General features: G+C 32.9%; 1 protein-coding gene across 1 annotated transcript; it reads left to right on the top strand.

The window, feature by feature from the left end:
* Positions 1-4,496: 4,496 nt before the first annotated feature.
* On the top strand, positions 4,497-25,291 carry ClC-b (chloride channel protein 7). Its single transcript, XM_088223982.1, has 15 exons — positions 4,497-4,935; positions 6,618-6,719; positions 9,591-9,789; positions 10,252-10,361; positions 11,455-11,598; positions 12,086-12,263; positions 15,543-15,692; positions 16,199-16,340; positions 16,768-16,906; positions 18,036-18,299; positions 19,659-19,838; positions 20,711-20,920; positions 22,276-22,446; positions 22,803-22,964; positions 24,912-25,291. The coding sequence occupies exons 1-15, from the start codon at positions 4,822-4,824 to the stop codon at positions 25,011-25,013; spliced, it is 2,367 nt and encodes a 788-aa protein (XP_088080108.1). The 5' UTR covers positions 4,497-4,821; the 3' UTR covers positions 25,014-25,291.
* The last annotated feature ends 533 nt before the right edge of the window (positions 25,292-25,824 follow it).

The following is a 25,824-nucleotide window of genomic DNA, read 5'->3' as shown; positions in this document are numbered from 1 at the left end:
TTTGGATGCCCCATAAATGATTGTTATCCTGATTTCCTATCCGACCTCTCTAATATTAATATCCCATTCCCTATTCATATTCTAACTCTCCTGTCCCCACCCAATAAACGTGTATTTAAAATCCTATGTAAATATCTAGTTGTAAATGATGTAAAGCTGTAAATATGTTTTATTATTATATGTATATATTATATTAAATACTAACATACTAACTTTTACATATTATATTACTAACACATGTGTATATATGTAAAAAAAAAAAAAACAAAACTACTCGACACTGGCCAGAACACCCAAGTTGAGATGTGAAAAGGCCATGAAAAAACGAAGAAGAAGAAGAAGAAGAGGTACTCCGTAGGTAATATTAGTTTGGTCACTTATTTTATTATTTATTTTGACCACTTGTTTTCTGTCATGCATATAATTTTGAAATAGTTTTAGTTCTTTATTGTCATAGCCTATTCCTCTAATTTTTTGGAAAAGTGTATCATGATTTATAGTATCAAATGCTTTAGATAGATCAAGAAAGATACCAATACATTTATCACCTCTATCCAAATGGGTAGTTGTAAACTGGATTATTTTTACTATTGCATCTGTTGTTCCTTTCTTTTCTCTAAAACAAAATTTTATTATTTTCTAGATATGCAGATAATTGAAGTTTGATAACTTTTTCAGTCTATAGTTAATTATATCTAATTTATTACGGATCCTAATTTTTAACTTTTTGGAAAGGTGCTTTCTTCTATAGTTTTATTAATAAGGAAACAAAGTGGCTTCAATATTTCATTGCAGATGATTTTAACAGTTTTCATTGTAATTTCATCAGTGCCTGAAGAGCCTTCATAGAATTAATAATGATTTTAATTTTGTCTTCCGTCGTAGGAGAGATTTTAAATACTGATTTAGTTTTGGTGGTACTAGTAAAGGATAAATGGGTACCAGATCTATCATTTTTTTCTGCCAAATCTGATCCAACTTTGGCAAAGTAATTATTTATAAAATTGAGTAGTTCTTTAGAATTTTCCTCAAAATTTATATTTTTATCTACCTTTCTAATTTCAGTTGGTTAAAATGTGCCTTTATTTGTAGTAAAGGACATCTCTTTTATAATTTGCCGAAATCTTTTTGGGTCATTATTTTCCTGGATGAGGGTTTTGTAGTAATTTTCTCTAGATGTTTTAACAAGTTTAAAACAAAGATTACGATATTGTTTGTACAATTTAAGTATGTTAATGTCATACGTGTTATTCTTTGTTTGTTGATGTAATTTATCTCTTTTCCTAATGCTTTTAAGCAGACCTTGTGTTATCCATGGTTTTTCGTTTTATTTTTATGTGCAATTTTAATGGTGGGAGATTCGAATTTACATATTGTTGACTGTAGGAATTCAATGAAATAATTCCAGCTATCTTCTAGGTTGCTGATTTAATATAGTTCATCTCAATTTTTGTTTATGTTAATGGGTTGGTTAGTTTATCATGGTCAATTTTATTTATAATTGAGGAGTAATTTTGAGAATTCTAGGTGAGCTCTGTTTGAGTTGTAAAAATGAGAGTATAATGGTCGGTTATAGTGGATTGGTGAATTACCGTGTTAAAGTTATTATTCTACTTAACCATTATGTGATCTATGCAAGTTCCAGTTGTATTTACACTGGCTGGGTTAATATCTACACGAGTAGGTTGATTTATAGCGCTCAGTAGGCCATGAGCAAGAATAAGAAATTCATGGTCATTTGCTCTAGCATGTCGATGTTCTGAATCCAGAGTGTTGAAGTTGATGTCTCTAATAAGATACATATTCCTGATACCTGAGTGTGGAGTCCAAGGTATGAAGAAATGGAGATATATCTCTTGATGGAGATCTTTATATCCCCAGTATGCATGTGTCGTTATTTATGATTATTTTCAGACAATTTGCATGTTTGATAGAAACAATCACTCCGTCATTTTGTTAGTGATGTTTGGTAGTATCAAAAACTTTATATTTCGGAGTTTATTTATTAAGATTTATTCTGCATTCCGAAAGGATTATAACGTCCAATTCATGTTTTATTACCCGAAGCCTATAAATTCTTTAAATTTTTTGTTTATATTCCTAATATTTTGGTGATTTTCATCACGATTTTTAATTGTGGCGTATTTTTGGTAGTAAGAACTGCATTTAAATCAGATATAGAGGTTGTCACTATTGTTTTTAGTGAAAATTTTAGGATCGAAATAATCTATATTATCAGGAAGCATAATGTAAAAGAGTATCCATAACATTCATTTGGCGCAAGCCATAAGTAGCTAGATGAATTATATCTTTATAATGTTTAATCTGGAAGATTTCAGAGTCATCCGATTTCCTGGCCAAAATCTTTCAATTTTTAAATCACACAAATTCGTAGTCCTTTTCCTTAGATATAATTTTTGTATTCCAAAATAGGTCCTTGTAAGTATTTGGATTTGGCTTATAATATAATCAAATATAATCCACAGAGTGAAACGGTAACTTCATTTTTCCATGATTGTCGCAGTGTTGCCAATCTGAATGTTGTTTGGAATTAGCCACTGTTTTAGTATTTGTCACTAATTTAATTAGGCGGCCTCTGTGGTGTAGTGGTTAAGACATCTGACTCACACACGGAAGGTTCTGGGTTCGATTCCCGGTGAGAACACAAAAATTAAATATGATTTTTCGTAAGACTGGGTGTTCCGTGCTGTATTCATCACTGTAATTGGGCCTCACGGCCTGTTGTGGTGTAAAAAAAATCGGTCTTCTAGAAAAGTCATGGGACTAAATATAACCGTTTAAATAAAAAGAAAAAAAAAATCATTCTCTCCATATTTTAATGTATATGGCAATGTATTTTAATGTATATGGCATCACTGTATGACTTTCGGATTGTGAAGTACTGTTCTTGACATAACAAGTTTCCAGCAAGTTTTGTCAAAAACTTGTCTCGTCAAATTTGGCGTAACAAGATTCCAGCAACTTTCGATAAAAACTTGTCTCGTCAAATTTTCCGTATCAACCTACCACCAATCTTAAATAAAGTTTATAAGTTTGCCTGTTATCTGGGCTATGCGCTATTAGGAGCGGAGAGGGAATGATGAAGATATAAGAAAGCACATTATCATATCAATCTGACAATTCTGTTTCAAGAAAGTACTACTGAGACATTACAGAAAAAAACTCGATTGCACTATATGTTTTTTGTATTGTGTCTACAAATTGCTTATATTATCCTTCTCGTCCCACCCCCATGTGAATCAGCAGCCTAGAAAGATATCGATGTGAAATAAAAATATATCTATAGTAAAGGAACGGCAGTTTCCTGCATTGCCAGCGGATCTTCATGGCAGATCTCCGCAAGGACATCGCCCAGCTTGTGCTCATCCAAGCACAGGATCCGAACCACTCTCTCCCCTTTAACTCTCCACATAAGTGAAACCACCGGTAACATTGTGTTAGAATTAAGATATAAGTGAAGAGTGACAATTACGAACTGTATTAGCTAAGGACCTAACTCTGTAAGTAATTTTCTTTTTTATCAGGTTGTAATTAGTTTTAAAACATTTTTCATGTTTTAGCTTAATAAACTTAGATACATTCAAGCTTTTTCAATTATCTACCAAATTACACGTTTTCAGAATAAATTAAAGTTTTTTTATTTTCTTTTGGGCATTCATTTAGTTGATTAGAATAGCATTATCATGACGGGGAATTAAAATAGGAAAAACACATGACGAATTAACTTGTATACCACATATCCGATAAGGCACCAGGAAGACGCGGTCTTTCATTAAATCTCAAGTTTCCGATCGGCGGATGTTCTCTCTTCCTCCTAGTTAGCGGAGAGACAGACAGCTTCTATCTATTCATACGCGCGAACGCGAAACTTTATTTCTACAGCCTCCGAAATAGTCAAATCTCATTTTTAATTTTTCTCAACCTCGCCATCTATCTTTTAAAGAACCAAACTACCCCATAAACATACAATCTTTTTCATTTTCCATTTATTCCCCCTGTGATAATATGTGTGTTTATTATACAATATTCTAACACAGTACATGTCGTGGGTACACTGGCAAAAAACTTTAACCCTCAAATCCCTGTTTTGAGAAATCAGGCATTTAAGTTTTGTTCCAATTTTACTTTTTTATATCTTATTTAAATGTAGTAAGATGTTAAGTGATCATTTAAAAACATGTTTTTTTAATTTTTCCGTTTCTTAATTTTATATTAAGTAAATATTAAGTTATTTTAGCCTGAATAAAATACCCGGTATACGACTTTACCTTAAATTTATTTTTAAAACTACAGATATTTGAAATTCAATATGACTTAGTGTATTTTTCCAGTTTGTAGAGCGTTAAAAACTTAACTGCATCATTAAATCAAATCCGCATATTTTAGAGTTAACGTTTTTTGCCAGTATACCCACTATATTTCCTCTGTCTATGGCTATAATTAATAATATTATATGTTGTAAGGTCTGTAATTTCGTAGTTTGTGTTTGTGGTCTCATGTCATGCAAACAAAATGTCAATGTGTAATCTGACAGATGATTGTTACGATTAATATAAATAAATAATTAAATAACCAAACTGCACTATATATTATAATATGGTGTATTCTCAAAATGTACAATTCTTTTTACTATAACGCCTCTTGCGCGTTTGTGTTGATATGTGACTTAAGGTTATTTAAAGTATTTTTTTAACTCTGCTTCGACAACTTCCTTTGTGAATATTGTCATCAACATTTTTTTGTATTGGTGCGATCTATTTGAAATCTCCGATTGATTGTGTTAAATTATAACTTTTAAAAATGAGTGAGCAATCTGTCGAAGAAACTGCTAGTATTGCTGGATCAGAACATAATTTAATATCAACTCATGAGTCACCCATTGATGACATTGTTAGAAGTGCTTCGAAGTTTAAAGTAAGTTGATCAATAAATAATAATTATTGACGAATATTTAGTTCTTCATAATAGCGTGTATTTAAATTATTGTCTCTAAATTAATATTTATACTTAAATTTGTTTTTTAAAATTCTGGTTTTGTAAGAAGCCCCACAATCCGAGAGATCTGTGAAGTTCAAAATGTGGTCAGATGGGGGCAACAGCATCTACGATGCCGGTACCAAATGTACAGAAAATGAATTCTACAATTTTAAAGTAATAATGGCCTATGAAATACTGTTGAGTAAAAAAAAACATTTTACTGCTTGTTATTATTAGTAGTATAAAAAATATTTTTTGAATTCCCGTGAAAACGGTCATTGCATTGGCCACGCCCCTAGTTCGTCACGATTCATGTTAAATTTGAACTTTGTAACTGTTTAAATTTTTATAGAACATCGTCACAAATCTTTACGTCACAAGCTGTCATGCCAACGTTACGCCAAGCATGTCGCGTTTTTCTTAAGACATATTTTTTTATAATTTCTTTTTTAAAGTTATGTATGAAAACATTTCTTTACAATATCCATATTGATTTTGAAAGTACAATTAATATTTCTATATCTATTTCATATATTTTTATCGGTATTCGTAGTATGTGATATTTCTCTATTTTGCACATAGCTCTGTATGGAGTACCGAATAGATAGCATCCGTAGATAGCTGGAGTACTGCGTCACAAGAGGATAATCCTGTAATAACAGGCTCTAGAATATACAGAAAGTTGAAGAAGAAACAGAGGGTTTTGATCTTGTGATAGTGTTGCGGACTATGGAACACAGTTTCAAAGCTCTCTCTCAGCTCCACCACAATTTCTAAAATGGTTATTTGCAACTTGTCAAAATGCTTGAAAATATAAATATTAGGGTAAAAAAAAAAAAAAAAATTATATTTTTACAAAAACCTTAGGTGTATCTTGCAATACCTTTTGGTAAAATTCTACTTATTATAATAAATAATTGCTTCTATACTACAAATCCATCTCGTGAGATTAAAGGTTCGATTTCTGATTCTATACTAAAAATCCATCTCATGAGATTAAAGATTCAATTTTTGACAAGATTGACGTAATTTTTTTTCAAAGGGGTGTATTTTCATTGCCCCATTTTCATAGTCTCCGATCTGTCATCTGAAGCATGATCATCTTGGCTTGTAAAAAAATATCAGTAAACACCGAAAGTAATGTGCCAATTCAGCTATTGTATTTCGTTTAAAGTTTTCACACAGATTTTCTAGTGAGTTAGAGCAAGTTCATAGACATGAGTCTTTCTTGAATGTCATTGTCACATAGTATTTAATCTAACATTTTTATGTATCATCCATTCCATATTATTTTTTACATGCATAAATTGAACAAAGGTAAAAAAATAATATAGCAAGAAAGATAAGTTTTTTTTTTAAGGATAAAAAGAAATAGTTGCGTTCTTATGATTATTTAATTTAGAGGGCCACTTTCAACGAGTTGTAAATAACTCATTGTTAGAAAATGGAAATCAAGTTGGGGTAGAGTGGGATTCAAACCACGGACCTTTGAGCCCTGAGTCCGAGACACTAGCCACGGGACCACATCCCGATTAAAAATCTTTTGAAAAAAACTAAGTATACGTAAGTTAATCAAACTATAAATTAAATTTTATTTACTATGTTTTTTCTTGTTGTAGAATTTTTCTTCATCTGCACGAGAGAATCATTCATCGATTAGAAGAAGAATTCTCAATTCTGAGGAACCTGGATCTCTAAATATAATTTCATCCAAATTTGAAGTAAGTTACAAAATATTCCATACCTGAAAAGAAGTAGAAAATGACTTGTCTGAGAGCAAATCGACAGCTTCATCCGCAATCAGGATAGCTCAATTTCGTTGTCAAATTGACTTTATTGCGCTTTTATTTAACAGATTTTATTACTTCTAGTAATCATTCGACAATGTTGATATTAATAATGATTTTGAACAAAAAATAACAATACATCAATAAAAAACCATGCAGGTGTTCTTATAGGTAAATAATAATGTTTAATGTTGCTCCTATATAGTTTGTTTTACTGGAGTTGTCGTGTTTGCAGATTAAGCCGTCGAAATAGTATTTTAGTTTATATATCTACGATTCATCAGATGGCAATAGAAACTCGCGCATTCTGAGAGTTTCTGTGTCAATACAAACATAAATTGTTCATGTAAATATATCATTAGTGAGAATGGGTAAATCTGTCAATGGCAATCGGGTATATCTGTCATTTTCTAAACTGTATAGGACAAGAAAATAATTTCTTTTGTCACATAGATTAAGTTTGAGAAGAACAGATAAACCTCATATTTGAAAATGGCACTTTAAAGAAAGCTGTAGAGAGATATATCCTTTGTCATACAAAATAGCATCAGATTTTTGCGTGATTTATACAAAAATGTCTGTTTTGGAAAAAAAAGTGACAGATATATCCTTTTGCCATCACACTACCGATATTTAGAAATCAAATCAAGGTGGTATAATTAAATATGTACTCAACTTTATTATTATTCATAGAATAATCACTTATATGAAAATGCAAAAAATTAAATTCCTTTAAAAATTATCAATACAAAAAATATAAAAATCCAATAATTATCATTGTTATTATGGATGATATGCGGATAGATAATATACATAAGATGATCTGCCAATATCGCTTGATTTGAATCTTTGTGTTTAATAATATATTATGTCCTTGTATCTTAAATGTTAGCAAAGCAAAAACTGATTATATGTAAATATATTAAAGTTGTTGATTATTGTCATATTTGTTAAATCGTAATATTTACTTCACACAAGATTAACATAGTTAAAAAACTAACTAAACTAAAATAGTATAGTATTATTTTTGTTATTTTATAACTATTTTACATTTATGCACATAACAAAAACATGTTTGAAAAAAAAGTTATAATACTTTCGGTCGCTTTGATCATATTTATTTGATATAAGGATACATAGTATTATGTATGAAATGAAGTAATTTTATATTAACTATATTTGATGTACCAACTTTTCTGTTTAAATTATAAAACTAAATGTGTGTTAACTCAATAAATAATACATAGCTATTTTTAAAACAGTCAATTGTGAATTAAGATTTTTATAACTAAAATAAACATATAACATTTTATGATAGTTACGGCTATAGTCAGCCTGGGATTGTCTATGACTAACAGTAGTGGCGGTCGTTTTTGTTTGTCTTAGATAATAATTATTGTGTTTTTTCGTGCGGTACAATGGACACTGTTCCAGATCCCGCAGAATTTGTTACAATAAAGCCTAAATCAAAAAAACTCAAACTGATAAATTCAGAGAGGAAGTCGAGTTCTGAGTCAGACCGCCCTCTCCCACACAAAACACCTAGCCCCCGACCCTCTGCTCCTGCAAACCCAGGTACTTCAGAGGTCGCAAACACTTTATCGCCTATCTGCAAATAACTGGATGTCTGTCTGGAGTATTATCCAATAAGAGTATTGTTATGTCCTGGATCCCTAGCCATTGTGGTATTTCCGGGAACGAAAAAGTGGACGCGTTAGCAAAGGAGGCGGTTCACTCCGGGGATCCTGCCTATAGTAATTTACTACCACTAGGTAATCTCCTTGTTATGACAAAGGAGAAGCAACTTCGCACATGGCAAGAATATTGGGTAGCCTCCTCCCAAGCCAAGGGTAGACATCTTTTCCAACTGAAGCCAAATGTAACAGAAAAGCCTTGGTTTTTCAAAGTGATTCTGAACAAGTTTGAGATATCCTCCATATGCAGAATACGCATTGGGCACTGCTGCAATGGTTCTCACCTGTTCAGAATCCATGTCCGGGACTCTGCCATTTGCGAATGTCAGCTTGATGAAGAAGATTTAAACCATATTTTTTTTGTATTTAAATTATTGTTATCCTGATTTCCTATCCGACCTCTTTGATATTAATATCCCATTCCCTATTTATATTCTAACTCTCCTGTCCCCACCCAATAAACGTGTATTTAAAATCCTATGCAAATATCTAGTTATAAATGATGTAAAGCTCTAAATATGTTATACCATTATATGTATATATTATATTAAATACTAACATACTAACTTGTACATATTATATTACTAGTAGGTTAAGTGTAAATAATCTATGTAATTTATAAGAACCTGCTGACGAGTTGTATGTATGCAACTCAGCAGGACTTTAATTTAAGACTATTTTGTAAATATTTTTGAAAAATAATTTTTAAAAAATAAATAAAAAAAACTAACACATGTGTAAATGTGTAAAAAAAAAACAAAAATACTAGAACACCCGAGTTGAGATGTGAAAAGGCCATGAAAAAACGAAGAAGAAGAAGAAGAATAGTCAGCCTGGTGTGTTTTTTGTATACACAACAGAATTTTTTTAAATGTAGGATAATTCACAAAATCAGTCATTAGATACACAATAAATGACTTCTTTTTGTTATCATAATGTGTTTGAATGACATAATTTGATTTATAAAGCTTTTCATAATAAGTAAAGTAGTTGTGTTATGACACAAGTCTATGAGGACATCAATACAATGTTCATATTTAAAATTGATACAAATAAATACTATACCGCATTTTCCAGTCACATTGTTATGTTTGTTTATCTGTATTTTTAGAGTTTGGATTATGACACTTGTGAAAATCATTTGCTGTTAGATGAAGAAAGATCTAGAGGTTACAAGTTCATTGTGAGAAAAAATTTAGCAAGATGGCTTATATTCCTACTAATCGGTGTCATCACAGCCATAATTGCTTGCATAATAGACATATCAATTGAGGAGTTATCAAGCATAAAGTATTATGGCTTGAAAAAATGTATCCTTTTTCTAATTATTTGCCAATTTGTTTAACAAAAGAAATATTTTTAGATGAATATTTTATTAGTTAGCCATTGAAAATATGTTCAAACGACAATTTTGCCCTTGAATTAATAATTTAATAAAGTAGTTCTTAGACCAGAACGCCATATGAGTTACAGTTTAACAAATAATGGTTGCGGGTAAACATGGATGAATATGGAGGTAATTTTGCCCTCCATCAAAATTTTTAATTGCTTGGAATCGCATTTAAATATGACTGAATGTAAATTCAGTCATACCAAAGTCATTCTTAGTAATTAAAAAGTAAAGCATAACATACATTTTTTTGGAGAAAATCAACATAATTGTAAAAAAGCGAGCAAAATTGGACGGTTTCGCGGTACTCTCAGTAGAAAGCTGCCAATTCTACTACATGTTATGTGTATTATTTATACTTTCTCCTTAACATGACAATCAGATGTAGATGAATACATAAAACAAGACAAATTGTACATTCCATACTTAATGTGGGTACTGTCAAATATAATTCCTGTGCTGATCGGAGCCTCGCTAGTAGCATATGTTGAGGTAAGCCCAAAGTAATTAATACATTTTGTCAAAAATGAGTAAAAAATAATTGAATGCTCCGCTGTTCTTGTGATTTTTTATTATTTCTTATTAATAAAACAAATACAGCTTAGCAAACTATAACAGTAATATATTATAAACAAAACAATGACAAATTATGGGTTTTGAAAGAATATCAATATTCACACTTTGAAAAATTAAAACTTCGTTTATTTGTGCGTAGGGTGAGGAAGAAAATTGAGAAGAAATTAAAACTCGTGATCTTATATAATAATAATAATAATATACACACGATATTTGTATTTACATAAAAATACTATAACAATAAATTGTAAGTTATATCGCTAACAATGAACAATTCTTCTGAGTAATGATTTAACATCCCCTTTAAAGGAACACCAAAAATGTTTGTGCCAGAGACACTGTCTTTTTCTTGTGGTAACCACCGACTCTGTGATTATGATCTTGTTATAGCTAATCACAAAACCAGCTGCTTATAATTTGGAGTTTCCAGCATATAAATGAATTATAAATACACTGGAACCTTATTTTACACGGCTTCGAAATAACATGGTCCAAAAATTTATTTTTAACATTAACTTAACAATGCTTAGTAGTAATATAATATACTTTTCGTTATTGGAAAGCCCTGCATTGCTCTTTTTTTTATTTTTTATTTTATTTTATTTTTTGCACCACAACAGGCCAGGAGGCCTAATTACAGTGGTGAATTACATCACAGAACACCCAGGCTTGAGAAGAATCACATTTATTTTTTGTGTTCTCATCGGGAATCGAACCCGGAACCTTCCGTCTGTGAGTCAAGCGTCTTGACCACTACACCACGGAGGCCGCTTTTGCTTTATTTACTTGGCATATAATATAATATGATAGTGATAGTAAATAATCTATTTTATGATTTGCATTTTGATGTGATTTTATATTTAAGAAAGTTACTGTAAAACAAATACCTAGTTAACAATTTTATTTTTTTGAAATATTGAATTCGTTTTTATACAAAGAAACCTGTCCATCATTGTTCTTTTTTTAGAATACTTTCATTCCACTTTTTTTTTACATGGTAAATTATCAGCCGATTGCAGCAGGAAGTGGGATTCCTCAAGTGAAATGTTATCTGAATGGTGTGAAAATCCCAAGAGTGGTTCGCATCAAAACATTACTCGTCAAATGCATCGGTGTTATTACATCTGTTGTTGGGGGGCTGGCAGGAGGAAAGGTAATGCTTTAATCATACTTTATTTTGATTTCAATGTAAAATACTAAAAGTAAACTAGGAAAAAAAAATTAATGGCTTATTAACTTATCTTCGACTACACCCTTGAAATAAAATTAGGAGATCATTTATTAGAAGTTTGTATTTGTAATGTAATGTAATTTAACATCCTCTTAAATAATGGATCATCATTCCCTCTCCGCACCCAGTGGTGCATAGGGCACTGCATTTGTGAGCAGTGAATTCACCCTGTAAGGAATCCAACCCAAGACCTTAAGAATGGTAGGCGAACACGCCAACCACTACACAATGAGGCGGGACTTATCTGCACTTAATTTCTTCATGCAGGATTTTTACATTAGAGCTGCTCCGAGTCAAAAACACCCTTCCGGGATTGTGGTTCTATTTCACTCACAGAAATGTATTCTTCATCTGCCTGGACACAGAAAAATAATAATGGATACTTATGAATTATCAATTTGTTTTTCAGGAAGGACCCATGATCCACAGTGGAGCAGTAGTAGCCGCTGGAATATCTCAGGGAAAGAGTACCACTCTACAGAAAGATCTAGAAGTGTTTGAGTACTTTAGAGAGGATCATGAAAAGAGAGACTTTGTTTCGGGTGGCGCTGCTTCGGGGGTCTCAGCTGCTTTTGGTGCTCCCGTTGGTAAGTTCTTTAATTTTATATTGTATTATTTTAATCAAGAAAATGAACTTTCCATGTCTGCCTTAAGAGCTTTTGAAAATGTTGTATGATGACAATTGTTACGAAATGATTTGCAAAATAAGTCCCTTCATCACCAAAAATTGTACAAAATTGTAATAAATGTTAATAATAAATTCAGAAGGATCAATAAATAGTATAGGAACATTCATAACTAAAAAAAACTAGAATCAGTTGCTTTTAAAAAATAAATATATATGTAAGTTTAAATTTATTTCAACAGAGAGGGAAAAATTTTTGAGAAGGGAATATGGAAGTCTAGGCATTTACAGGGCTTATGACCTGTCATTGGCTGGTTTAAGTGGCCACTTTACACACTGTGTAACATTCACCATTCTGCCCAAGTTTGAACATCCACATTTCCTCAACTCTTCCATCTGTTGACTTTTGTGAAGTAAAAGAGCTGAAACCTTTATCACGTGGGTGAGATTCATCCGGCTGAACCAAATCACCTACTAGGCAACGCCTGAAAACAATTTTTCAATTTTTATACTTCTTCTTTTACCAGGTAGTAATTCAACAATGTTTGATTATGTCCAAATGCTTGCAGACTGGCTGGATTTCCTCCCTAGGGAGTTGTTCATATTTAAATTTATTTCAACAGAGAGGGAAAAATTTTTGAGAAGGGAATATGGAAGTCTAGGCATTTACAGGGCTTATGACCTGTCATTGGCTGGTTTAAGTGGCCACTTTACACACTGTGTAACATTCACCATTCTGCCCAAGTTTGAACATCCACATTTCCTCAACTCTTCCATCTGTTGACTTTTGTGAAGTAAAAGAGCTGAAACCTTTATCACGTGGGTGAGATTCATCCGGCTGAACCAAATCACCTACTAGGCAACGCCTGAAAACAATTTTTCAATTTTTATACTTCTTCTTTTACCAGGTAGTAATTCAACAATGTTTGATTATGTCCAAATGCTTGCAGACTGGCTGGATTTCCTCCCTAGGGAGTTGTTCATATTTAAATTTATTTCAACAGAGAGGGAAAAATTTTTGAGAAGGGAATATGGAAGTCTAGGCATTTACAGGGCTTATGTTGCCTAGTAGGTGATTTGGTTCAGCCGGATGAATCTCACCCACGTGATAAAGGTTTCAGCTCTTTTACTTCACAAAAGTCAACAGATGGAAGAGTTGAGGAAATGTGGATGTTCAAACTTGGGCAGAATGGTGAATGTTACACAGTGTGTAAAGTGGCCACTTAAACCAGCCAATGACAGGTCATAAGCCCTGTAAATGCCTAGACTTCCATATTCCCTTCTCAAAAATTTTTCCCTCTCTGTTGAAATAAATTTAAATATGAACAACTCCCTAGGGAGGAAATCCAGCCAGTCTGCAAGCATTTGGACATAATCAAACATATATGTAAGTACCTAAAATCCCAACAGGCCACTTTTGTGGCTTGTCAGTGGAGTTTTATCTTGCTTAAGTCATGGTATATTTTTTTATCAACCGGAGGGCCTTGTACTAACCATCAAATTAAAAAATAATAATGACTACAGCTTGCCCATCACATACGGCATCTGCTGAGATAAGTCTCCTTGTCGATGCCCACATACATGGAAAAATTGCTCATTGCCGAACAAGAAACACTCCCCGAGGGAGCTCTCTTTAATCTGGTAGCCCTGGGATCTTTGTGCTGAAAGAAGGTAATCCAGACGTACATAATATGCACTTCATTGGATTGTAGAAAAGTGGGAAGTGAATTCATCACTGGGATTATATTGATATCACTGGGATTATATTCATATATATGATGACATGATTAATTCGCCGAAACGATTACAAAACTTTTTAAAAGCCTTGAGATTCTTTTTGAAAGCATCCATCAGACCTTTAACAGGGCCATGGATAATAGTGAGAAGCTCGATTCAGTATTCATAGAGAGAGGGAAAGGGACAATAATAACAATATAGTTTTATGATTTGTAAATTATTATTTTGTTATACCAGAGTGATTTATTTATTTATTTTTCTCATAAAAATAAAACACATTATAGAATTTATACAATGGTTTCAATATGTCGGTAGAAATATATATTTAAAATGTGTCCCAATTACATTATAAGGATAACTTTTTTTAATTTGTGCAATATTACAATGAATATAATGCACATTTGTGTATTATAAGTTTAAGATAACTCTCTGTGTCCAGGCGACTGAAGATACAGTTCTTTGTGTGAAATAGAACCAGAAATCCTGGACGAGTGTTTTTGAATCGATGGCTGCTTTAAGATAAAAATCCTGAATAAGGAAATCGATTGTAGATATGTCCACTTCCTCCTGTAGTGGTTGACGCGCTCGCCTACCATTATTGAGGTCCCGGATTCGATTCCTGGCAGGGTGGATGTGAAATATTGATTTTAAAGATTTTCGAATGGCAGTATTTCATTATTCCTGGACTGGCACCTGAAGCGTAAGATTGATTACCTTTTATGTAAAAAATGACGGAACTAAACTGCATTTGGTTTACCAATGTAGTGCCTTATGCACCACTGGCTGTGGAAAGGGGGGTGAAAATATCTAAATTTGTTGCAACAGAGAGGGAAAACATTTTTGAGCATATGGAAGTCTAGGCATTTACAGGTCTTATGACCAGTCATTGGCTGGTTTATATGGCCACTTTACACACTGTGTAACATTTACCGTTCTGCCTATGTTTAAACATTTCCACAACTCTTATTGACTGTAATATCGGTTGACTTTAAAACTAAATGACTCCCTAGGGAGGAAATCCAGCCTGTCTACAAACATTTGGATGTATACAAAACACTTGACTTTACTATTTTATTGCACTTCTGGTGTTTTTTTTAAATTTGGAAAAAAACGGACAAAACATATGTTAATCTTCTTCTTCTTCTTGCGGTGCCTTATCAGGTCCCCCGGATTTTGATGATCACTACAGCGACAGCATTTCGATCCTGCGCTACTCTTATATTCCGCAGCCAGGACAACTGTGTATTGGAGTACTCGCCATAGTGATTCCTGGGAAAAGATGACCAAAGTGGTTTCCCGTTGCCTTCTCAGGTGGATTTTTCTATCGGAGTTCCCTTCCCTTAGCTGGCCGGTTCTGGTTTGGAGGCGCCAGAAACTCACCTTTCATCCTCTCATTACCTGCTGTGATCACACCATTACGAGTGTGATCCCATTGCCCGGGGTTCGCGACATGGATGCTACATGTTAATAATAAAATTTTATTGCATTTAAATTATATTTTTAGGTGGTGTTTTGTTTTCATTGGAAGAGGGTGCGAGCTTTTGGAATCAGGGGCTCACTTGGAGAATATTCTTTGCTTCTGTTATATCCACATTCACTCTTAATCTTATATTGTCTGCTTACCACGGCCATCCAGGAGACCTCAATAATCCAGGTAAATTGGCAATATTTTCTAATCAAATCATGTGAATACTTCAATGCTCACTTTTTAAACACTTATGAAGAGGATATGCGATGCCAGACAATGATGAAAAGGTATTTGAACATTGTTTTTCTGTCACTTTCTCATAAATGCCTCCCCGATACTGTGCGAAAAAGCTGCACGTTGGACTAATTTTGTCCAACTAAAATCGACAATATCGACGTTTGCCTGTCCCGTTTTCCGCACCACAAAACTGAACCAATTTGATTTTTTTTTTTAAGAAAGTATCTGAATAAAATTTACCGTATCTGTAGGTTTTCCGTTTTTCAAAATTATTTGTCATATTTGTATACCGTACGTCCGAAGACAGCAGATAAAACTGGGCACTTTTTTGGGTTTTTGGATAATCCATAAGAAACAATTTATCTTTTATTTATATTTTTTATTACATTCCTTTATCTACTTAATTTTAGGATATTTTAGACTTGCGCCTTCAGTTTATATTTTTTTTGTTTTAGGGCTATTGAATTTGGGTAAAATGGAATCTTTCCCGTATGAGATGTATGAAATACCACTGTTTGCAGCCTTTGGCAGTTTCGGTGGATTAATGGGGGCTTTATGGAATCACATAAATTACAAGTTAACAGTTTTTAGAATGCGGTGAGAATATTTTATAAATTGATTTTACTCGTTATATGATTTTACAATAAAAATATATTCAAATTACGCACTAGTGAGCGATAGTTGTTTTGTCTACCGCAATTACGACCGTGCGTGGTACTGCTGATGCATGATTTCAATTCAAAACAGTGTTAAGTTACGAACAAAGCAAGGATACGAATTTGTCCGCCGGCTCAATAGTTGCATTATTGGCTGCCGGTGGCGTTGGTATCTGAAACCAACCCATCCTGTTGCGAGGAATGCAGGTTTGCCAACAGATAAACGTGAGAATAGAGCATCTGACATAGTATGAGGGGAAACTGTAACAGGGAAGCAATATCCTTGCCTTGTCTTCAAAACTTTGGACACACTCAAAATAATGTTGGTAAATTATTAATATAGAACAGTATTATAAATACTTTTTCAGTCATTTGCGTGCTCGTTGGATGAAAGTGATCGAAGCTTGTCTGGTAGCAGCTGCTAGTGCTACCACTGGTTTTCTAATGATGTTCCTACTTAACGATTGTCGCCCACTAGGCCAAGATCCCACAAAATATCCGTTGCAAGTAAGTACAACATCATATTTACATGTTATTACATAAGGTTATTTAATTTTTTAAACTGCAAATCTCAGGCCAGAATTCACATCCGAGTTTTAACAATTCACTACCATGTTATTAAAAGGAAATATATAAATAAACCTGCTCCCGGATTATAAGGAACGGCTTCATCTTCCTTTGAATAGAACCTGCTTTAATAAAAATTTACTTTAATTTCTTGAATAATTTGAGCCCATTGCAGGTAAAGTGAACCAACTGACAAAATGGTCAAACTTTTGTATTCAAAGTTTTGACTGTATGAGCTTTTTTCCTAAGTTTTTTTTCTATTTTAAATTGCACATAAAGAACCAGGAAAAAAAAGCTTATGGATTATACGGATTACAGAAAAGTAATATAAGCAATGAGTTTACTTCACCTTTAAAATATCGGTTTGTACACTTCACGTGCAATGGGCTCATTCAATTGTTTATAGTTAGGCATATTTCCCAGTGTGTTTGCCTATTATGCCTTAATTCCTAGTTGCTCAATCATAGATGTTTATCAACTTGTTCAAAAGTCCTTAAACAACTTGACCGATCACAATGGAACATGATTAATTTAATTTCGGTCCCGTTGCGTCTGGCCATTATAGCCCATGATGAATTGTGCACAATTACAACATTATAAAATAAATTTATTTGGCTTTACTTACAGTTTTGGAGTATTTTCCGCCTATAATTGATATAATAATTCAACGGTGTCAAATAACACTCTAATATGCAAAACCAGAATTAATACACGTATCAAAATGTAAATATTTTGAATGATGACATTTAATTGTTGCCACGCAACAGGTTAAAGTGTGGCAATATAAAAAATACAATAAAATAATAAATTTTAATCAATGTTCCATTGGAATCGCAAAAATGATAAATAACTGCGGTGAGAAATTTTATCGCGTCGGTTTTTAACAACGAGTCACAACGGCCACTGGGATTGAGCAACAGGTTTGATTCCTGGCAAGATTGACATAAAATATTTATCTAAAAATATGGTTTTACTCTGCAATATATTACAAATGATTGCTGATACACTGTGGTTAGAGTACTGACGCAGGGAAGGATGATGTATGATTCAAAGATGATATTATTTCTAGATGTATTGCGGTGATGGTGAGTACAACGCAGTGGCAGCTATCTGGTTCCAGACTCCCGAAGCTTCTGTCCGTTCTCTCTTCCACGACCCTCCCGGCTCGCACACCTTGACCTCGCTGCTGGTGTTTGTAGTCTGCTACTTCCTGCTATCCTGCTGGACATTCGGCCTTTCGGTGTCCAGTGGCCTGTTCATCCCGAGCCTGCTGACCGGGGCAGCGTGGGGTCGCCTGTTCGCGATAGGACTACAGGAGTTGCTGCCCTCACTGGTAAACTGCCAATTAATTTGACTAAATGTAAAATTGTAAATTGTATAAAAAAACTTCTGAATAGGAAATAAATAGAAGAGATGGCGAACTTAATGGTATAATTGGGCCGAACTCCATTTTACATTGCGGCTAAAAAACTAAAACATGTATTTTCACATAACTTTTAGCATTTTTTTAAAGATTATTATTACATTAACTGTTTGTAGAGTAGGTCTAGTGTTTTTTCAAAACATTTAGGTAAAAAGAACGAAAAATATTGGGAGTTCAAAATTTGAATTGTACTACATATTTTGATAGTTTGTCAAAGGAGGCAAAATTAGCAGCTCACTATGGAGTTCTGGTGCCGACCCTAATGTATGGGAGCAAAGTGTGGAATTGGAAAAACAAGGATGAAAGTAGGCTGAATGCTGTCAAAAGCGAATGTGTGGTTAAACTATGTATGACAGGTGCACAAATGTCGAGATCTGTACATTATTTGAGCATTATCAACAAAATAAAAAAAGGAGTTCTGCGTTGGTTTGGATATGTACAGCGAATGGACAGCCAAAGAACAGGTAAAAGTATTTACAATGTGATTGTTGATGGATGCTGAAATCGAGAAAGATATGGCACGACCAAATCCAACAAATACCTGAATATGGACATGTCAAAAGTAGGAATAATCAGCGTGCGTGAAGATGTGTCAATGTAGAGGAAGCGAGGTCTGTATGCAAAGTGAAGTGGCATTCTATTCTCTCTGCCTACCCTTATGGTAAAATGGCATAATGGTTTATTTGTATTTTGATAGCAAATGGTGAAATTATACCATTTTGATCGCCAACTCCGTAATATTTGTGTTATTGCAATTTTATTTTAATATTGGGTTACGAAATGATAGAAAATGGGAATCAAATTATTCAAAAATATTATAACTTCTAAAATTTCTTTGAAAAAATTATATTTTTTCCAGTGTATTTATATTTATTTAAATCTAAATTTGTTGCAACAGAGAGGGAAAACATTTTTGAGAAGGGAATATGGAAGTCTAGGCATTTACAGGGCTTATGACCTGTCATTGGCTGGTTTAAGTGGCCAGTTTACACACTGTAACATTTATTTTTCTAATATTTTCTGTCTTTTTTTTCATGTTTTTCTTTACATCTCAATTTATTATTTTTTTTTATTTTTCCACATCCTCTCCCGTGGAGCATATTATGAACATAACCAGACGCCTCTGGGAGACCCTATTACTAGCCAGTACTTTCAATTTATTATGTTTTTTAAAATAGCCTTTTAGGTATTACCTAATATAATAAATTATAACCAAAAATTTTTTTTTACCATAAACAAATAAATTTATAATTATAATTTTATTCCTAGGAAACCATGCACCCCGGGAAGTATGCTCTGATCGGTGCCGCAGCCCAACTTGGTGGTGTAGTCCGGATGACCATTTCTTTGACTGTCATTATTCTGGAAACTACCGGAAACATCTCCAATGCCTTCCCTATCATTGTTACTGTCATGGCCGCCAAGTGGACAGGAGATTTCTTCAATGAGGTTTGTATCTTGTATAACTGTATTTCTTTTTTTTATAAATATATCGCTAGATTGTAAACATTATTTATATTATGTAATATAACTTCGTTATTATGTGAGTTCTCATGTTATTGGTGGATATTATACTATGTTTTTTTGTTAGTGCATAAAAACATACATATTACATCACACATTAAGTTTTTTGGACGACATATAGTTGGCACCACTATTTGCAAATCCATATGATTTTTAGGAAGTACCAACCTTTAAATAATACATTCCGAAATTTCAGAACAATCTGACATTTAGTTAACAAGTATCATTGGTTTTAGTGACGCTACTTTTATAATTTTTAAAACAATGAAAAAATCTGAATTTTGGAAAATGTTCCTTGTGTGTTCCTTTTAAATTTTAGTTTTAATAAAATAAGTATGCTCGTTTGTGTCTTGTTTTTAATGTGCACAAATAGTACAAGATGGTCTCAGTAAAATAAGTACTCATTTCTATCCTTCATTGAGTGGTACAAATAGTATAAGTTAGTTTTAGCAGTATAAGTTGACTCATTTCTCCCATCTGTAATTGTTCGAGTAGTATATCTGCAATATTTATGTTTGTACAAATTACTCGAATGTGGTTACACATATGAAATAATCTGATAATAACCCATTTCACAAAATATGAGTTCTGTAGCTAAAGAATTGGGTTCATAATAACGTTTTTTTGCTCTCCTGAAAAGTTACACTTTTGCAGTTATACTCTTATGTCTGCCCATAAAAGATATTACTCAAAACCATTATATTGATTTGAGAAAAATATATATAACTTGATTCACAAGAAACCGCTCTGATAGGTGTTAATCGTCTTTTCGTAATGATACATATTGATATTTTTAGGGTATTTATGACATCCATATCCAACTGGCCGGAGTTCCGCTGTTGCCCTGGGAGCCGCCACCGCTGGCACACAATATCTATGCATCCGAAGTGATGAACCAGCCGATTGTTTCCTTTAAAACTGTAGAAAATGTCGGCCATATTGTTGAAGTTTTGAAATTGGTCTCTTACAATGGTTTTCCAGTTGTGGATCCCCCATTAACAGATGAGGTACATTATTATACAATTAATAATATTATGAATCATTGAAGGATTTTTACTAAAATAAATAGTTACATCAATTTATGGAGAAGTTCATTGAGAGGTGAATATATGTCTCGGCATTTCTGAGTAGGTGAAATTAGTTGGGAAGAATCTCACCCGTATTAATAAAAATTGAATTAATAACTGTAATATTATAATAATAACATATTTGACTTATATAATATTTAATAAATAATACTAATACTCAGATATCAGTATTCCCTTCTTACTCGTCTATTTACATCAGATGATGTAAATAGATATATAATAATTATAGCAAGTGTAAATATTAAGCTTATATATTAATTGTAATCCGTGTATAAACTAATATTTATATACACAAAACAGAGAAGGCAGGTGCATTGCTAGAATTGTGAAACGATAACCATGGCTTGCTCTGCGATTGAGAAATTGAAAAAAGTTTGCCAACAATGTAATATCATCAAGTATACAAAAATAATCATGGTCAAAACCAAAATTTTTCCTATATTCTTGTACGCCGCAGAAATGTGGACCCCGAGAAAAAGAGAATGAAGAAAGATAGACGCTTTTGAAATGTGGTGCTGGCGTAGAATGCTGCGGATACCATGGACAGCCCATATGACTAATGTCTCTATAATCCGAGAACTGGGTATTGAACAGCGTCTTTCTTCCACTGTACAAATCCGTGTTCTCAGGTACTTCGGCCACGTTACGAGACGAAGAGACAATATGGAAAAATTAGTGGTACAAGGACGAGAAGAGGGAACTCGAAATCGCGGAAGAATTCCAACCAGATGGACAGACTTGGTGACAGAAGCGACTGGCGTCCCTCTTCAGGAGGCCTCCAGAAGCTTTGAAGATAGAAGCGGCTGGAGGCGGATCGTAACGACGTGCTTCCCTCTAATGTGACCACGACTGCTCTGCCAAGAACAAACGACTAAGAAGAAGAATATAAGCTAACTTAAGAAATAAATAAACAAAAGAATTAAAATTTTAAAAACCCTTTGTCTTTTCAGGGCCCCGATCACAATGGGAATGGTAATACAGAGTTATCTTCGATTGTCTATAAAGAAAAACCGATATTTGCGTACAAAAATGAGTATATTTTAATGAAAATTTAAAATATCTTTGTCGGTAAAATATAATTGAACATGTTTATAAGAAAAAAATTTATGCATATTCTGCTTTTCATACAGAAAACTTAATTTTACTTTGTAGATAAAGTTGAAGATAAATGTTAACTTCCCATTGTAATCGGGGCCCCGATATTAAAATCCAAATGAGTGATGATAATTGGTGATTATTGTATTATTATTATTTCAAGATGATATTTTTTTCAGAGTGAAGTGAGAACTTACAAGAGATTCCGGGGATTAATTTTGAGATCACAACTAATTGTGTTATTGCAACAAAAAATATTTAATGAAGCAATAAATTCTTGGGGTGAATATTTCAATGTAAACATTGATATGTTCAGACATGAATACCCGAGGTTTCCAACTATTGATCAGGTAATGGATTCATACACATTTAATTCAAATGATAAACTGTTTTTTCATTAAAATACCAAATAGTGTCACTGAAAATTTATATCTATACCTGGAACATAATCCTAACGACTGTGACACACTTAAACTTCAACACAGAAACGCAAATGGCAATTGCATAAATTCCTAAAATAAAAAATATATATTACATATTCCAGATGATGGACGTTGCAATGATATCCAAAACTTTGGCACGAAGGACAAACAGCACACATAATAACCTAGAAAAAATATTATCAGTATCAGAAAAGCCAAGATTATTTAGATGTGACTAATGGGGTATTTTCTACATATGTATGATAAAGTGTTTGGTTTTGTAGGTGCACATTACTGAAGTGGAGAAAACATTCACAATAGATCTTCGTCCATTTATGAACCCTGCTCCGTACACGTTGCTCCATAGCGCTTCTTTACCTCGGATGTTTAGGCTGTTTAGAGCACTTGGACTGCGCCATTTACCGATAGTTAATGATGTAAATGAGGTCTGTACAAAAAACCTTTACAATTTATTGATTTCGGTAACAAATAAATAATTTAATATAGTATGGTACTTGAAGTTAAAAACCTCTAATTACAAAGTAAATAAGTATCTCCCCCTCACTCTTATCTGCACACGGTGCATAGAACTTTTAATTGGTACACTAATCAATATTGAAAGACGAGATTCAGATGTCATTATAAACAAACCGAAAACTCTCTAAATGACAAAATTTGAGAAAAGAAGTAGATAATGCAGTTGTATGTATTTTTTTTAGCTTCGTAGTGAATGTTTTTCTTGTGGGATTGATTAGATGTGATTGTGATGCAAATAAAGAATATTAAACTTATCAGGAGTTTTGTTGTACAAGGTGCGTGTACAAATGAAAAGATTTACTGACATATTCATTTGAGTTTATTACCAATTTAAGAATCTAAGCCATGACAGATGTTTGAATATATAGTTACGAAATATGGACAATACTGAATGAATTTACCTGCATGGTAAAATTAGTGATTTTATTAAACAATTTGGTATCTGTTACAAAATTGTGCGGGACGTCAACCACCAGCCCTGAACGGAGGTCTGACTTTACTGATTTCCATTTGGTAGCGGATTGTGGCGTGTTAAGTTGGTTGTTGTGGACTGCCTGGCGTTTGGTGTTGCCGGTGATGTCCATAGCTTAATAAGCTGATGAAATCTTGTAAAAATCCTCTGAGGTTTAGTTTCAAAGTTAACATGTATAAAACCCAATAGATATATATGTATACACTAGATGCAGCACTGAGCACCCGTCTTGTGTTCCATTCAACTTAAGTTCTGGAACTTAACTTGTAGTTAGAAAATGTGAAGCAGTGTAAAAAGGCGCGACATACCGCTTTGAATTTACAGTAAACTGACATAGACAGTTAGTCATTTTTACTCCACTATGCATTATTTTGCACGGCTATGTTGAGGCGACAATGCTTATTTTTCAAAACATAGTTTCAAACTATCGTTCTATGAAGCATCATATCTATTTAATTGGACATAGTTATGCAGAAAGCGTTCAACCCTCAAAATGCTAAAAATGAGTTTAATGCCGGTTTCAATAGCATACTACGATATCTTCATGTGCTGAAATTGTCTAAGTTCCAAATGCTATACTTTTTTGCCAATTAAAGATATTTCTAACCCACATCACGGCTATCACTGTTATATTCACTTTAAAAATGTCCAAGTGGTTTGACTGTTTTCTGCGGCTCTTTTTTTTAATTTCTTTGATTGGCAAAAAAGTATAGCACATGGAGCTTGGACATTTTCAGCACATAGAGATATCGTAGTATGCTATCGAAACCGGCATTAAACTATTTTTTATCATTTTGAGGGTTGGACACTTTCTGCATACTACGTTCAATTATAACCGGGGTGCTAAAAGTACTATTTTTTAAAATGTTTTCTGAATACCATTAATTCCATTTACCAGATATTTGTTTTTGAAATTGTATCTATTGAAACAATTTAAAATGGTTTCATGAGTATGTACCATGTCCACAAATGCAACCTAATATTCTTGTTCATTTTTATTTCTGCATTTGAGAATTTCTTACATTTAAAACAAAATCCACAATTTAAAAATTGTAATTTGCCAGAATTCAGAACTTGTCCGCTATTCAAAATGTTTTTTATTGAAAAGAAATATTAGCGTACTTATAATTTACCCAAATACTTCAATTTTGGTGACCATTTTCAACGAGTTGTAAATAACTCACTTTTAGAAATTGGAAATCAAGTTGTGGCAGAGTGGAGCTCGAACCTCGGACCTCTGATCCGTGAGCTCGCAACACTAGCCACGGGACCACAACCCGGTTCAAAAGTTCTAATTTTAAATATGTTTTTATCATATTAATCGTACATTGTTTTACGTGTATGAAGTACTAATAATTATTAAAACAAAACTGATTTTTTTAAGGTTGTTGGCATGGTAACCCGGAAGGACTTGGCACGATACAGAGTATGGAGGCATATAGGTAGAATGGGTTTAGAAGAGCTAATGATCTCCAATGATATATGAACCAAAAACAACTATATAGATAATGACTGAGCCATTCTTTTAAATATATTTATACAAATTTTGTCTATAATTTTGGGTATTATTCATTTGATGATAAATGAGAGTAGCACAATTTATCGATGTTATTTAGTCAATTTATCAAAAGCATATTATTAATAATTAACAAATATGATATGTATTATATATTGCTTAGTGTTTCACTAAATTTTGTTTTTTCGTAATCATAATAAATCAATATTATTGATATTAATAAATTTAGGGATGTTTCTTGATAAAAATCCGTGATTTATTAATTATTTTAATGGAAGGGATAGTTTTATGTGCTTTCTGAAGTACTCTATGGTCAATAAAGAAAAGTTTACCCATATATCATAAGTCTAAGAGTTTGGAAAAATAATTGTAAAAGGATCTTTCCTTGTATGTATGGGAAAATATATTTTATATACGTATAACATTTCTGTTAATTCTTAATTATAATAATTACGTATCACTAACATTAAAATATATATATATATATAATGAGGAACTTCAGCCCTATGGGAAATTGAATACAAAAAATGTTTTCTTGCTCGCAGTAAAAATTAGAGCATTAAATTGTACTGCAAAGATTCTTGAAAATGTATGAAAAAAAATCATTTAAAAAAATATTTTGATAAAAACGCACTACTTTGAACTATGTCACTGGTTCATATGAACCAACCAATGATATGAGAGCTGTGAAGGATATCCGGTTTGCTTACCGCAAACTAACCAATCAGAAGAACTGACAGACAAGAACCTCTGATGTCACAAGTGGAGTTATTTCAGAAAT

The sequence above is a fragment of the Micrasema longulum genome, unplaced genomic scaffold (assembly GCF_059751315.1).
Source record: "Micrasema longulum isolate JH-2025_06_02 unplaced genomic scaffold, ASM5975131v1 h1tg000260l, whole genome shotgun sequence".
Classification (NCBI taxonomy): domain Eukaryota; kingdom Metazoa; phylum Arthropoda; class Insecta; order Trichoptera; family Brachycentridae; genus Micrasema; species Micrasema longulum.
Note: the sequence above shows the minus strand (reverse complement) of the source record. Positions and strands in the feature narration are given on the sequence as shown.